This window comes from Convolutriloba macropyga, chromosome 9 (genome assembly GCF_964194025.1).
Source record: "Convolutriloba macropyga chromosome 9, txConMacr16.3, whole genome shotgun sequence".
Taxonomy (NCBI): Eukaryota; Metazoa; Xenacoelomorpha; order Acoela; family Convolutidae; genus Convolutriloba; species Convolutriloba macropyga.
In genome coordinates this window covers 53,022,748-53,036,825 of record NC_134476.1, presented here as the reverse complement: position 1 = coordinate 53,036,825, position 14,078 = coordinate 53,022,748, and the positions used below count along the sequence as shown (strand labels likewise).

The 14,078-nt window shown below is 32.2% G+C and overlaps 1 protein-coding gene across 2 annotated transcripts in view; it reads left to right on the top strand.

The window, feature by feature from the left end:
- Positions 1-2,123: 2,123 nt before the first annotated feature.
- Positions 2,124-14,078, top strand: part of LOC142345845 (uncharacterized) — a 38,894-nt gene continuing 26,939 nt past the window's right edge. Inside the window, exons 1-2 of one of the 2 annotated variants that reach the window (XM_075398252.1) lie at positions 2,124-2,408; positions 13,349-13,743. In XM_075398252.1, the coding sequence (XP_075254367.1) occupies positions 13,500-13,743 (244 nt within the window). In that variant the 5' untranslated portion in view covers positions 2,124-2,408; positions 13,349-13,499. Of the gene's footprint in view, positions 2,409-6,250; positions 6,406-13,348; positions 13,744-14,078 lie in introns of those variants that run through there. The other variant, XM_075398253.1, reaches the window with a different exon arrangement.

The window sequence follows — 14,078 nt, the reverse complement described above, 5'->3', positions numbered from 1 at the left end:
TGATATCACGGGAAGATTTAAGAACCAATATTTTTAGAATGATGCACTTCCGTCGCCCTTCTCTGAATGTTAATATATTTTTCTGCAATAAGTTTTAATTACAAAATAATAATATTCAACGCTTCCTATTAATGAAGTTCTCTTCAAATAACTGATCCACGAGACACTTCAAAATGCACGACTTCAAAAAATGTGCCTTGATGTAGTTTTCAGAGAAAATATTGAACAGCTTTGCTTTTTTTTGGTTCAACTGAATTTTTCAGAACAAAGGACAAAACTGAATTTCTGTACAATTTTGATCGAAAAACAAGCTATTTTATCTTGAGATACATAGCTTTTTTTTGTTCAAAAAAGAACAAATCAGATCCTTCACTGAGTTTGCCCGAATTTTCGTAACTAAACTTCAAAATGGATCTGCAGAAATGATTAGAGGAGGTCATTTACATTTGAGGAACATCGTGCAACAGTCAACCAGAAATATTGAGGTCTTTAAAAGTGTTTACAAACAGAAAAAGTTAGTCGCTGATAGCTCCAGAATCGATTTCGTGAAATAAATGAAAACTAAGAGCGAAAATTTTCTCTCACCTATAAAACGTCAAACATCAAAATGCAGAAAAACTAGTGATGTAACGAAATTGCCATTTTCTCACTTATCCCAAATTTTGAAGGCTAGATTACTGAAAATTATGAGATGGCAGATCTAAGTTTAATATTGGCTTTATAGATAACCAAAAAATTGCTTTCAATTGAAGTTAAGTATCATTAATGGAGAAGAGTTAGCGAGAAACTGTTATGATCTTTCTGTCGTTTTAGCTGCAGTGAAACCACATATTCTTTTACCCGCAGTTGATTAACTTTCCCTAAGAATCGCTTAAATTAGCTAACTTGTGGAAAAAATCTATTACGCTATCCAGTAAAACAGAATACTTTTAAAAACCTTATCTGGTATATCGGATAATGGCCCAGAATTTAATAAGTCAAGAAGCTTTAAACAGCATTAAACAAATTCAAAGAAAATGGCACCAAATTAAAAGCGTGAAATCTGCTCAATAAATTAAGAATATATATTAAAATTATTACTATTATTAGTACAATTATTACAACGTCGAAAGTTAGCATTTCTTCAGTTTAATTTTCTATTGGCAATCAATCCTTTAATTTTCTATTGGCAATATTCACAAGCAATTATGAGAAATTTATTGTAGCGCACTAGTTCTGAAGAAAACAATGACTACAATGCCGTTTTTCTACGTTGTTTTACACTTTTTTCCGGTTTTACTTTTCCCTCTCTTCCTTGCACCGAAATATTTGGTCGCAGAGACTTTGGACAAGAACTTAATATTCTCGAAGTTGTTAAAAACTTTGAATTGCTCACATTATTTTTTGTGAGCAATTAGAGCAGACAAATTTTGAGGGACAGTTGACTATAAAATTTTGTTAAGGGCATTTGAAGTTTTGATTTTAAGAGTCTTCGTTCGAGTTCCCCAATTTTTTCTGCTTTACCTGAATTGAAGATTTTCCCCAATGTCTACAACTCTTTTCGCCTAATCCAGCTTTTACCTAATATACTACACCACATGACACAACTTCTGTTCTGTTCTCAAGTCTAATTAGAAAAAGTAAATTGTGCTATATAAGGAGGTATTTAAGGAGTTTTTGCACCCAGTTTTACGATTGCAAAATTTCTAAACCATTCATTCAAAGTTTTAAAAAATTGGGATGAGAGCCCGAAGCAGCATGTCCTTCTGATAGGAGTAGGTTTTAAATCCCAGCAACCCATTTAACGATTAAAATTTAGAATCATATAAATCAAAACACCTCAATTGAACTTTCTTTCAATATGTTCTAAGTTGCTTCTCAATTTGGTTTAATTTTTTCCTGCTGTTTTCAAGTCCTACATGGGTACAAAGATTTACTCCAATGCATGGAATTCTAAATCCCTCCATTGCGGAAATGAATAAAAGAGAGAGCATATAAATTGGACAGTAGTTCTATTTATATTTACACATACAAATCCTACGCTCGCCGCTTCACTAAACTCACTTCAAAACTGGAAGTTATGTATAGCAAACTCTTCAGTTTCGATCTGCGCCATTATTAAACAAAATGGTACAAACTGGAAATGCAATACTATAATATATACACATATCCAAAACCACAGTTGTGTAGCTCAATTTATCCTGAATATAATTTCCATGTATTTTAGTTCAATTTTCGTTCACTTATTGTTGTCCTTTTGCTTTTAAAAAGACGTGAAGCACTCTTAGCAGTCGAGAGAAGAACAATCCAATATTAGCAAGTTGCGCATCTGTTTGAGTTACAAAAGATTTCAATTTAATATTTATTTCGTTCATTGCGATAAACGGGACTTTACTGACGCTCTACAAAAATTACTCCCCCAAAAAAAGGTAGGAAAATATGAAAAGCTTGTTAAGTTAAAGTTTGGTGATCGGTTTTTTGACAGGTTAAGCAGCATTAGCTCATGCATTTTTTGTCAGTCAGTTGCACTGAAAACAAAAAAAATGATTAGTTGGTTGCCAAATTGTACATATACCTGCAGAACATGCATAGCATTGTTAAAAAATCATTGGCGATTTTGATCTTTTCCGCTGGCACCCCCCGTCCTATATAGCTGAAATTTGGAAACCCCCCAAACAAAAATTAATGATTTGCTCCCTTCTGAAAAGGTTTTTTTAATCTTCATAATATCGTTCCTAATTTACTAGGGGGTGGGGTGCTAGCGGAAAAGATCCGACAATTTATATGAGGTAACCTTAACGTCGGTGTTTTTTTGTATTCTTCTCTCTGTAATGTAAAAAAATTTTCGTGTTGATAATTAATAAATGTTCCATTTTTTTCATAAATCTCTAGGGCAGGCAAGCATTTTCAATCAGATTAAATACTTACACATCAAGCATAAAAGGGCTTAGGTCCAAGATTGAGCAGCTCAATTTTGATTGGGCAATTATTATGTAGCGCGGTATTTGATAGATTTTGAGCGATACATTGAAAAAAAACTTCAAGTTCTCAAATTTTATTCAAGAATAATTGAAATCTACTGCGATTGCAATTATAAAATCATATGACCGAAAAAAACTACAAAAACTTTAAGACGAAAAATAACATCAATTGAATCCAGTTCAATTATTTTTTGATTTCAATTGTTTCTATAAATATGTTTAGAGCAGGCATTTTTTTCTATATTATCAGCGTTTGATTCAACAAAAACAACACAAAACCAAAAGTTTTGCTCTACAGAACAAAATATAGAACTAATGTAGAGAACTGTTAGTAATTATGTATTGATTTCAAACTTTTCTCTGCATATTACAATTATCATCATAAAACTGTTCTTATTTAGTCGAGAGATTAGGTTTTGTAGTTTATTATTGTTGGGGTTTAATATAGAATGAGTGTAGGAGGTAAAAAGAAAAGATGAGACGAAACAACGATATTACACAGCATTAGAATATCAATAAGTTTAACATATGAATTTAGGAGTTCATCATTTTAATGCTTAACTTTTTCTTTGATCAAAACTCGAAATTGCTGCAATTGCAGGTAATTAAACCGGAATCTTCACATTAAAAATTAACAAATTTTATAAATTAATCATTTTTAATATCCCATTTCATCAAGTTTTTTCATTTTCTGACTTTAGTTTTTGTCAAACAACGAAAGAACGTTTCAACAAATATAGGTAAGCAATCCAACATATACAAGAACCAAACACAGGAGTATTTGACGTCACATTTTTGCAGCAAATATTAAAATTCTGAAAACTGTAAGCTCCATTTTTTTTAAATTCCTGCGCAAAACATAGGCTTGCTTTAGTATAAATTATTTTGTTTTTTCATATGCAGTAAAGAAAATGGTGAAAAAATCCTTTACCTTGTTTAAAATTTCCAAGCGATATCTCAAAAATTCCTCAAAGTTTCGAAATTTAGAAAAAAATTTTATTAAAAAAACTCATATGTTGTTTTGTAAAGAAAAATCAACCTAAAATCTCTAATTAGTTTGCAAAATATTTTTAGTAGCAATTTACTACATATTGTTCAATTGCTTCTTGGTTCCAAATTGACGAACTTGGTTTCCACAAAGTGCTTTGACGCTAAAAAATTGTAATTTTCGGAAATCCCATAAACAAACTGTTGGCATGACTATTTTTCATATCGCCAGATCATTTGCTCAGCAAATTTATTTGAAAAAAACAGATGATTGAAACAAAAAAATTGAACAATATATTTCGAATTTGATAGTTTTAATTAGTAAAACATATGAAACAGGAAAAGAGACCACTTTCGGTTTGATTCTCAAAAGTTTTACAGGATCAAAACAAGAACAACTGTTAACCTGATTGTCAAATTCGCTCAAGAATTACAATAACAATCAACAAATACACATCGATTTTTGTTCTCTTTATGAACTCTGGCGCAGGTTGTTTGATTAATGTTTTTTGCCAAAAAGTTTCAAAACCGCTGGTTTTGTACTCTTCGCCAGTTTTTACTTTGTTCTGCAGAAGTGACATCATTTTGAATTCAAGTAAGTATTGGAACTTTTTTGATCGCATGAAACATCAGAGGCATCTTCTGGGATCGGCCAGAAATATCCAGTCGGTTCATAATTACCTTAGTTTTATTTCAAAAAAAAATCCTTGTTTTCAGATGGTGATTTCGATTCTATTACATTTTAATTTCCAACATAAAGTGCGGTCACCTGTAATTTTTTAAACTATGTCATAGTTTTGCGTTATAGAGCAATATGGATTTAAATTTCTTTTTTTTGCAAATTATGTTGGCCTGCAGAGGTTACGTTTTGCCAAACGTTCCTTTAACAAGACAACGTTTTCCGTACCACCATGATATGATATTGTGTAATTTGACTTTTATTTAAACTAACAGAATCTAATTTTTCTCAGTTCTGAGAAATTAGAAAGGAAAATTCAAAGCCTTTTCTTTAGCGAATTCGAAGTTTATGCCAAAGTTTTGCAATGCTAAGGCCATTTATTGAACTTAAGCAACTATCTCAAAGTTATTCCAACATTCGAATGGTTACAGATTTGCCATCTTGAGGATTTGATGATTTTTGGAGAACAAAAATGAGTGAGTGGAAGTGATCGTATGATAAATTTAAAAAATGAGCGATTGCTAAGAAATTTAAAATGGAGGACAACTTGTATTGCTTTTCGTAAAATATATGATCTATACTCGTTTGTTTGGTTGCACTCAGAATCTTAAAACTATCCATATTTTGCATCATCCTTCATGTGTCTTTTTGAAAGAGATTGATTCTTTGTAGATTCTTTTGATGGAACTCATTTCTACTCTTTCAAAGTATAGTGCCTTACGAACTTAATGTACAAAAAGTTTCCAATTTTTAGCACACTTTTATAGCACATCTCTTGCGTTAGAGGCATAGAAACAGACAATTTGGTTGAACAACGCATCCTTGCAGATTATTAAAGGAGATTATTAAAGAATTAGTAAAGTTATTAAAACTGTGTGCAAATTTTGGGTACCGATTGTTGTGTCATTAAATGTTAATAGCACACAATTTATTTCATAATTGTTCTTTCCTCATTTTGATAGGTTTGTTCCGTCTGTTGAAAGTCTCAAGCCGAAAATTATAAGATATATAGGATATTATGAAAAAAGAGAGTTTGGTCATGTTCAATGCGCGGGTTACATCTGAACAGCGATTTTTTGCTCTCCCCCCAGCCCTATATAGCCGTTAATAGCACCCCCAAAATCTAAGTTTTTGTGAATTGTAAGAGTCATACTTGCATTTCATTGAAACAAGAGTGTCTAGGTAGATTGAAGGCACTTTTAGAATAGCTTCCTAATTTTTTTTTAAAAAAATCGAGCCCTTATTGTAACCGATTACACTTTATATGCATCAAATTTCCGTTGAGAAACGTAAAACTTTCAAACCATAGCTGTGCTAGCTTTTAATAAATGCATATTGTTCATATATGCATATGTATAAACTTACTTAAATTCAACAGTATGTTTAAACATGTATAAAAGGGGGTGCAAAACTAAGGGGGGGGGGGGCTAGCAGAAAAGATCCTTGAACTGAATGTACGTTGTAACATTTATTTGGTCAACTTTATGAGCAAAAACAATGCAGCTGTTTACCATATTAAAAAGCCAGTTCTGATAAGATTCATAATGAACATATATGATCACTGATCATCATAATATCACGTTTAAACAGCACAGCTGAGAAACTTACAGATATACTAGAGAACCACAGCTGTGTGTAATTTTCTGGCATAGTTGCTTTACAGTTTATAAAGAGATACTTTTATATCAATCTCAGTTTTGAATTCTTGAGTTTGATATCCTCGATTTTCGGTTAATGTTATTGTTCCTATCTGAAAGTTGTCTTTGACTGAGAATAAAGGTAAGCTAAACGGTAAGCTAGAAAGTCAGCTGGAAGAAGGTGACTATAATACTATGCTTTAACGTCATTTCCGGGCTGCTCTGCGTCTGTTTTCCAAACTAAAAATCGCGAGACCTAAAAATCGCTCCCAAACAAAGTCTTCAAATTGTTGGCATCGCCTAAAATAGTTACCAGGCGAACTTGGATTGGAAGCAAAAACTCTTACATATTTCCTAATTAAGTTAATAACTATAAATTTAACTGAGTAAATTCTCACGAACTGACCGATATTATTACAGAAATAACTTAAGGAGATAGATCATGAAATTTCCTTACGTTTGCTATTTTGAAAATCATTTTTGAAACAAAACGTGGATTGTTATAGTGCGCAGCTTCCCATCCCGCTCATTTTAAAATTAGTCATGGACAGAAATCAGAGCACAACAGGTTTGCGATAGCAGGATTCTGTCCTATCACACTTTGCAGGGATTAATAAGAAGTGAACGAAAATCTAACGTCAGTTCTAATGACAGTGAAGTTATTTGATTAAAAGAACTATGTAATTTTGAAAGTCGTTTTAACCATTTCATCAATTTTTCTCTCTTTTCATAACCTAGCATTTTTAATGACAATTCCTTTTTACCTTCTTTTGTACAAATTATTTTTTTCTTTTGGTTTTGTTTCAACCGATGCTTTTATGACTTTGACAGTATGTCTCTTTAAAAAGTGGTTTTTTATTCTTTTTTTATATTGCCCCTGCTATAAACTGGCCCTGTTCGTGTGTAAATAGGGCAAATGAGCAGACAAATAGACTTTTGTTGGTCATAAGCTTACGCTTTTTATGGCTTCAAAACCTTGTATTTTTTAAAAAAAAATTTAGTTCTGATTTTTTTAGTCTTCTCTATATTGGTTGTCAATTTCTAGTCTAAAGAGTCTCAAAAAAACGAAATACCATTGGCTTCTCAAGGAGTACATGTGAATCTGTCTAAAAGATAGTTGATGTCTAAAAAGTGATAGTTGTTTTGCTCGTTAATTTTCTGTTGTTTTATTTTGCTGTATGTCTTGAATGGCAGTCTCATTAATGATAGGTTTCTGATGCAGCATCATATAATAAATACAATTAGTGGTTTGGGTTCATAACAATTTTTTACTCATACACCAACTCTTTTCTTACAGTATGTGAAATTTTGAATTTTGTTTTTTTTTTCCTATCTGGTAGACAATTAAGTCAAAATGTCGATGAGCGGGGTTGGAACATTTTCTGCGAGCACCTATAACCGAGCCTCTTTTTCTAGAACCTATTCTTCCATTGAAATTTTGATGTTCATGCCATATTTGATCACTTCTGATGATTTCTTGCGAAAAGTGAAAGAAAATAATACTATGAAAAAATTTTTTTTTTCTGTTTTTTCTGTATATAATTATAGGTAAGTATAGAAATTGCATAGTTTTAACCGATAATTCAAAAAAATGAAATTTTATCATCTTGAAAAGCTCCTAAAAAAATTTAGTACCTACCTGTTTAAAATAACATGAAACGCAATAAAATTTCAAACAACCTAATTCTCTTGCTACACAGTAAGATCATTCCAAAGAACGAATTTTTTTTCCAGCTCAACAAATTGTTTTGTAATGGTCATTTCATATAAGATTGTTTGGTTAGAACTTGATAAACCGAATTTCAAACAATTAACAAAACGAAAAAGAAGATATTTTTCCCGCCTAAAATTTTCATCTGGTCCCCCGTATTGAGCAATTATATAATTGGAGTTACTCGATGTCCCACATTATGTCCTAATTACATTGCTTGATGATAAATGTACGTAAAGTACCTGAAATGAAGGACAAATTGGTATTTTGATCTTAAATAGCTATTATATTAGAGGAAAATATGATTGTGATGAAAGATGGGAATGAATTAGAAAAATGGCCCAAATATCAAGAATTTCCTTCCAATAAGTTCGTATGCCGAATACAGTTTATCTTTTAAAAAATTAGAAAGAGGCTAGGTAATGTGCGTTCGCACATATTGTTCCGTACCCGCTCATCCACATTTTCCACTTAGTTGTCTACCAAATGAGCAAGACATCGAAAATAAAAACACATATATTGTTCGAAAAGGATTCGCGTCTCACTTTTAAAAACCACTTTCAACTAAAACCACTAAACGAAATGATAAAGACCTCCATAGAGGGCCGATTATACCAGCCGTTATTGAAATTAAGCGACACGGCAAATAAAAAAGTGAAAAAGAATTAATTGGGACCAAAATTAAATATCTATATATTTAAAAAGAAGTGATAAGGGAATCAAGTAAAATCTTAACTAAATAAAAGGGCTTTTATTTCATCCTAAATTTTACAAATACACAAATCATAACACACAAATACAGGCAAAAATCACAAAATCAATAAACTTTTGTGAGAAAACGGCGTCAAAGCAGTAAAAATTATAATATATGAAAAAAACATCAAATAAAATCAATTCTATCTTATTCTGAAAATTATGATACTTGAATTGTTGTTAATTTGAAAGTGTGACAAGACAGCAAAAATGTTCCAATTGAATAAAAGTCAAAAAAAGTTGTAACAAGTAGTACAGCAAAAAAAGATCGGCAATGAAGACTGTAATTCAATTTTTTTGAAGCAGGATACCACCTCCTTTTTTACAAAAACTACGCTAGAGGGTGACAATACGACAAAAAACGACAAAAATGAAACGATTTTTTATTTATAAACTTTTATTGAAATATAAACCATATATAGATTTCAAATAAATAAATGGAAAAAATTTGAATTTTTACAGTCTACGTAGCCAATTGGAGCTGTAATTAATGAGACTTAGTCAGAAAACAACAAAATGACAACAAAAATAGGCAAAACTCAAAATTTCGCATACAATTTCACGCAAAGTGTGTTGAAGCCCAAACATTTGCTCAAGATTTTCACTGAAATATCGATATATATTTTCATTGGTCCGTTCAAGTTTAAATTAAAAACTGATTTGTTTTTAATTTTGAGATTTGAAAACATATTGCTCTTTAATTAATATCACTTTACAAAATCATTAAAGGGTAAATTTGTTTATTTTTGAAAACTATCAACATCAAGCTGTGAAAACCAATAGCTATCAACCGAATTTATTGAATAGCTTCTTTCATAGATAAACAGAAGGGCAAAGAGACCAGTCAATAGACAGAAAGCAATTAAATCACAAAAGGAACAAATAGAGTTATAGAAGTTCACCTCTTCACTAAAAGTTTTCATTGTATTCAATTGAACCTTCCCTTAAAAGTTTTTAAAGTGATATGCGACCTGCTTATTTTCACAAGGCAATAAAAAGATCCTCGAAAACCTAAAATTTCGCAAATTGAACAACATTTATGATAGCTCCTTATATCGAAGAAAGAAAACTATTTTCTGAAAGATAAAATAGCATTAAAAACTACCCTCTGCTTAATTTGTAATCAGATTTTTCTCTCTCCTTCTCTCTTTTTGTCTGCTGATATTGCGCTGCAATGTGACAAAAATTAGTTTAAGGGGTGGCAAAGCTGATAATTTTTTATTGTTTTCCAGAATAAACTTTATAAGAAGTCAACAACCATAGAATTTTAATAAAAACACAAAACCGTTTCAATTGAAACTGCATGGGAAGCGAACTGGACCTGTCATTCGTGAGATTTAGTCAAAAGTTTACAAAATTTTGAATGGATACAGACACAAATCAAAACAAAAAGAAACTGTTGAAGCTCTTCACCGAATTCTTATCTTATATATGTTGGCACTTATTCGCGTGTAACTTTAATCTAAATGTCATTTATTTTTACTATAAATTATTCTGCAATGGAAGCAAGAAATGCGGGAAAAGAAACAATGTTTCTCAAAGGATTGCAGCCTTATTATACTTTGAATGGCTTTTGGATTGTAAAAATCCAGGCCAAAATTATTCCGGCTTTTGCCCTTCGTCACTTAGCACACAATTGTTTCCAATGCTATTTAAAAACTGGTTTCACCTAAAAATTCAATATTTCAAAAATGAATAATCAGTTTTGGTTAATCGTCGAGCTATAGCAGCGAAAATTGATAATTGTCATCTGTAAACTAATGGCCACATAGATCGGGAAACTGACTTTCATATAATTAGAATCAGCCCGGACACTACAAAAAGGACTGTAAAAGCTGGCAACTTTTCAAAATAATTATGAAAACCTTATTTTGGAACCATATAAATTAAGGGTTTTGCTTAGAACACAAACATATATAAACATTGGGCTTCATTAGAACATAAATGAGATCTCCCATCGATTGAACTCTTTCAATAAATGAAAACCAACATGTCTTTAAATGGTATAAAAGTAGGAACAATTTTAAAAGGAAAAGAGCCAAAACACAATTTGAATTATTTTTTTCAGCGAAAATTAACTATGAGAGTTAAGTTGGCCTTGCTATCTCTTTGCAGTTTTTTTAAACAAAATATGATTGTTCCAAATATCTGCGTGAAAATGATTTTAGAAAAATCGTAGTATATTAAAAATCGCCGAATTATTAATCAGAGAACAATTTCTTAAGATCTGGGGCACAAATAACCTCCCTTCATATGAGTAAACAAAGTTTAATTCAGCAGTTTCCATGTCAGCACTACGCCTGAATTTGGACAAAGTGGGCTAAAAATGCATCATTGCTGCTAATTTTCAAGAAAAATTGAATATTCAGAGTTTTCAAAAAATTTAGCCAAAATTTTAACCAAATAGAGTCAGTTCAAAAAACTCTTTTTATCTTGTAAAACCAAAAACACTATGGTTAACATCTTAACCATATTTTAAACAAAATTAATCTAAAATTAAACAAAAATTACGAAAAATTTGAACAAAAAATGGAAGTGGCTAACGTTCACAATTTTTTAAATCTGCGTTACCCTCGAAAAATTTGAAACTAAAAAAAGTTTGGATTTGAAATTCTACGTTTGCAGAAGTTTCTGATGATAGCACTCAAAACTATGTACGGTGAAAATATCGATCGGCAAAAATTGAATGCACAGATTTCCAGTTGAGCATATAGTTCCTCCGCCTCTTGGTCTAAACAATCAAGGAGAGTCAACCAAAAGTTCTGAGTTTAGGTTTTCAATCGAGACAATGAGAAATTTTTCACTTGAGAATTCTTAGTAATAACTCCTATATCGATATCACTGTGCCAACCAAAAACTATTCTGGTTTTTTCTTTTTTATTGCAAATTTTGCACCTCTAGAAAAAAAATCTCTTGCCATTTTCAATCAGAGAAAAATATATAATTTTTTTAAGTGCCTAACTAAACTTCATATCCGGGCATTTAGTTCGCGGCCAGCCCGGCCGTTTTAGTTCACACTGCCATTACTTCGATTTTTACGGCCGTATAGGTAAGTTAGTTGCCAGAATGCATAAGTAACCCAATTACCCCTCAATAAAATTTGTTACCACATTCAAACCACCATTTAGCAGCTCGCCAAATTAGCAAAATGCTACATTACGGCGTAGCTTTTCAGTGTCATAACTTTACGATATAATTGTAATTTAATAGCATATTATTTAGTTATAAGAATATTTTTTCAGGAGTTTTGCTGAAAAGGTCTAAAATTATGGGGATAGTTTTATCAACCCTTCTTTTATTCAAAATCTTTCTGAAGCGTTGTTTCTGGAGCTCTGCGAAGAAATAGGTTTTCTTAACTGGACACATTTTTCGACGATATGACATCCTAGATTAACAGACGAATTTAGCCCAAAATTACCTTAGCCTTAACCAAGATAGGTTTATGGAGATGCTACAAAAGCATTGGTTCCTTCTAGCGACTATTAGCCTGAACTATTGCATGTGTGAGATGAAAATGCATTAGCATTAACTTGTTACTTATATTTTCAGTAATGGATTATCTTACAGCCCCTTTCCTCCCGCGTTCTCTCATTTTTAACCCATCTTCAAATTTTCAGCTCAATATAACAGGCTAAATACCTGTGCTGTGTATCGTGAAAGTTTACTCCTAGGAGAAAAACTGTTAACAGAAAAAAAAACAACTGGAAAGCAGTCAGAGAACAGAAAAATCGGTTGGTTCCCATTATATCCCCCTCCTCTAAAACGCCCACCCCCGTATCCCTTACCCCCCCCCCCTCCACCCCCCCCCCCCCCTCATTGCTGTATATGTCGTATGATCATGGGTTTACCTTTAATTTAAACGTGGGGGGGCTATAATGGGAAAAGACCCAAAATAATAGTAAAAAACTTTTTATAGTAATAAAGTTGCAAGAATTTGGCCACTGCGTACATTTCCCTGACATTTGGACGACGGTCGAAGAATCAGTCGTTTGATCAGACAATTTATGAGAAAATCCTATCTTTAATGAAGTTGTGAAGAAGTTTGAAGTCATCACTTTCGGTTAGTTTGTCTTTCGCTTGAGTGGGTGATTTTAATAAGGTCCCCTGGTAGCAATATATCTGCATTAAAATTAGGGAGTCATATTGTTAGATATATATACATACCCACTGAGAGTATATACTTATGCATGTATTCCATCCATCTACATACATAATAGTGAAACGTATGTTTATTTGCTAATACATGCATTGGTTGAAAAAAAAAACAGGAGGGAACCTTATGGTTAGGTTACCTATTTTTCTTCATTTCCATCATTTTTCACATTCTATTTTTCCTCTTTTTGTGGAAACCAAAATGCGTAACTTTCTATTGTCGCAAAGCTAACGGGAGTAAGGCATTGAATTGCCATTATCATATCCTGTTCAAATAAAAGAGCAAATTTAGAAATGCATTTGAAAATTATGTCAAATTGACCGTAAATTTTTTCCTTTGTCTTTTAAGTACTATTTTGGTCGCTTGTCTCAGTTTTTTCCAACCTTTTGAATTATTCAGGTTACAAATCGCAGTCAAAAATTGGTCGAAAATCGATACTTTAGAACCTAAATGAGAAGTTTGACCTAGGTTGAATATCGTCTAAACATTATAAACAGCTGGAATACAGCCTTTGGATCGCCAACTATCAAAGATTTTCGAGAAGCAACGGTTTACTTGTCACGTGACTTTTCCATATTTATAATTCGAGACTGAAAGACTGCTTACAAAATCAACAAAAATGACGTCCAACTCGGTCTCGAACGCTCGCTCCTCGGGTGACCAGGCGCCCGAATCAATGCCACTTATGCCTATTGACAACAACCGCTTGAACGACAAAGAATTATCGGATGCTGCAAAACGACTTTCGCACGTGGAGAGAGAATCACAGAAGAGTTCCGGAGATGTTTCGATTGACCTGGAAAGCTCGGGAGATGAAAAAGAACCTAAATTGAAGGGCAAAAAGAAGACAATATTTCCACCAGGTTTGATTTCTTATATGTTTTTCGATTTGTTGCTAAATTAATGTATACTATGGCCACAGTTCTGATAAAAGTGGCAAATGAGCACTAACTCTTATGTTCATATGACTTTCCAGTTCCTCGAGGGCATACGGTACAGAAAATAGGGCGTAGTTTTCAAGTTCTTACCGCTTTAAGTTCATTTTTTTAATATAAAATTAAAAACTTCAGCCACTTTTGTATAGTTTTGTAGCATTAATCGACTAGAAAATATAAAAGAGAAGCTATAGGTAATTTTGGCATCATTTCTCTATTTTTCGCAAAAAATCAGCTCTATCTTCAGAAGCTGAGCACAATTA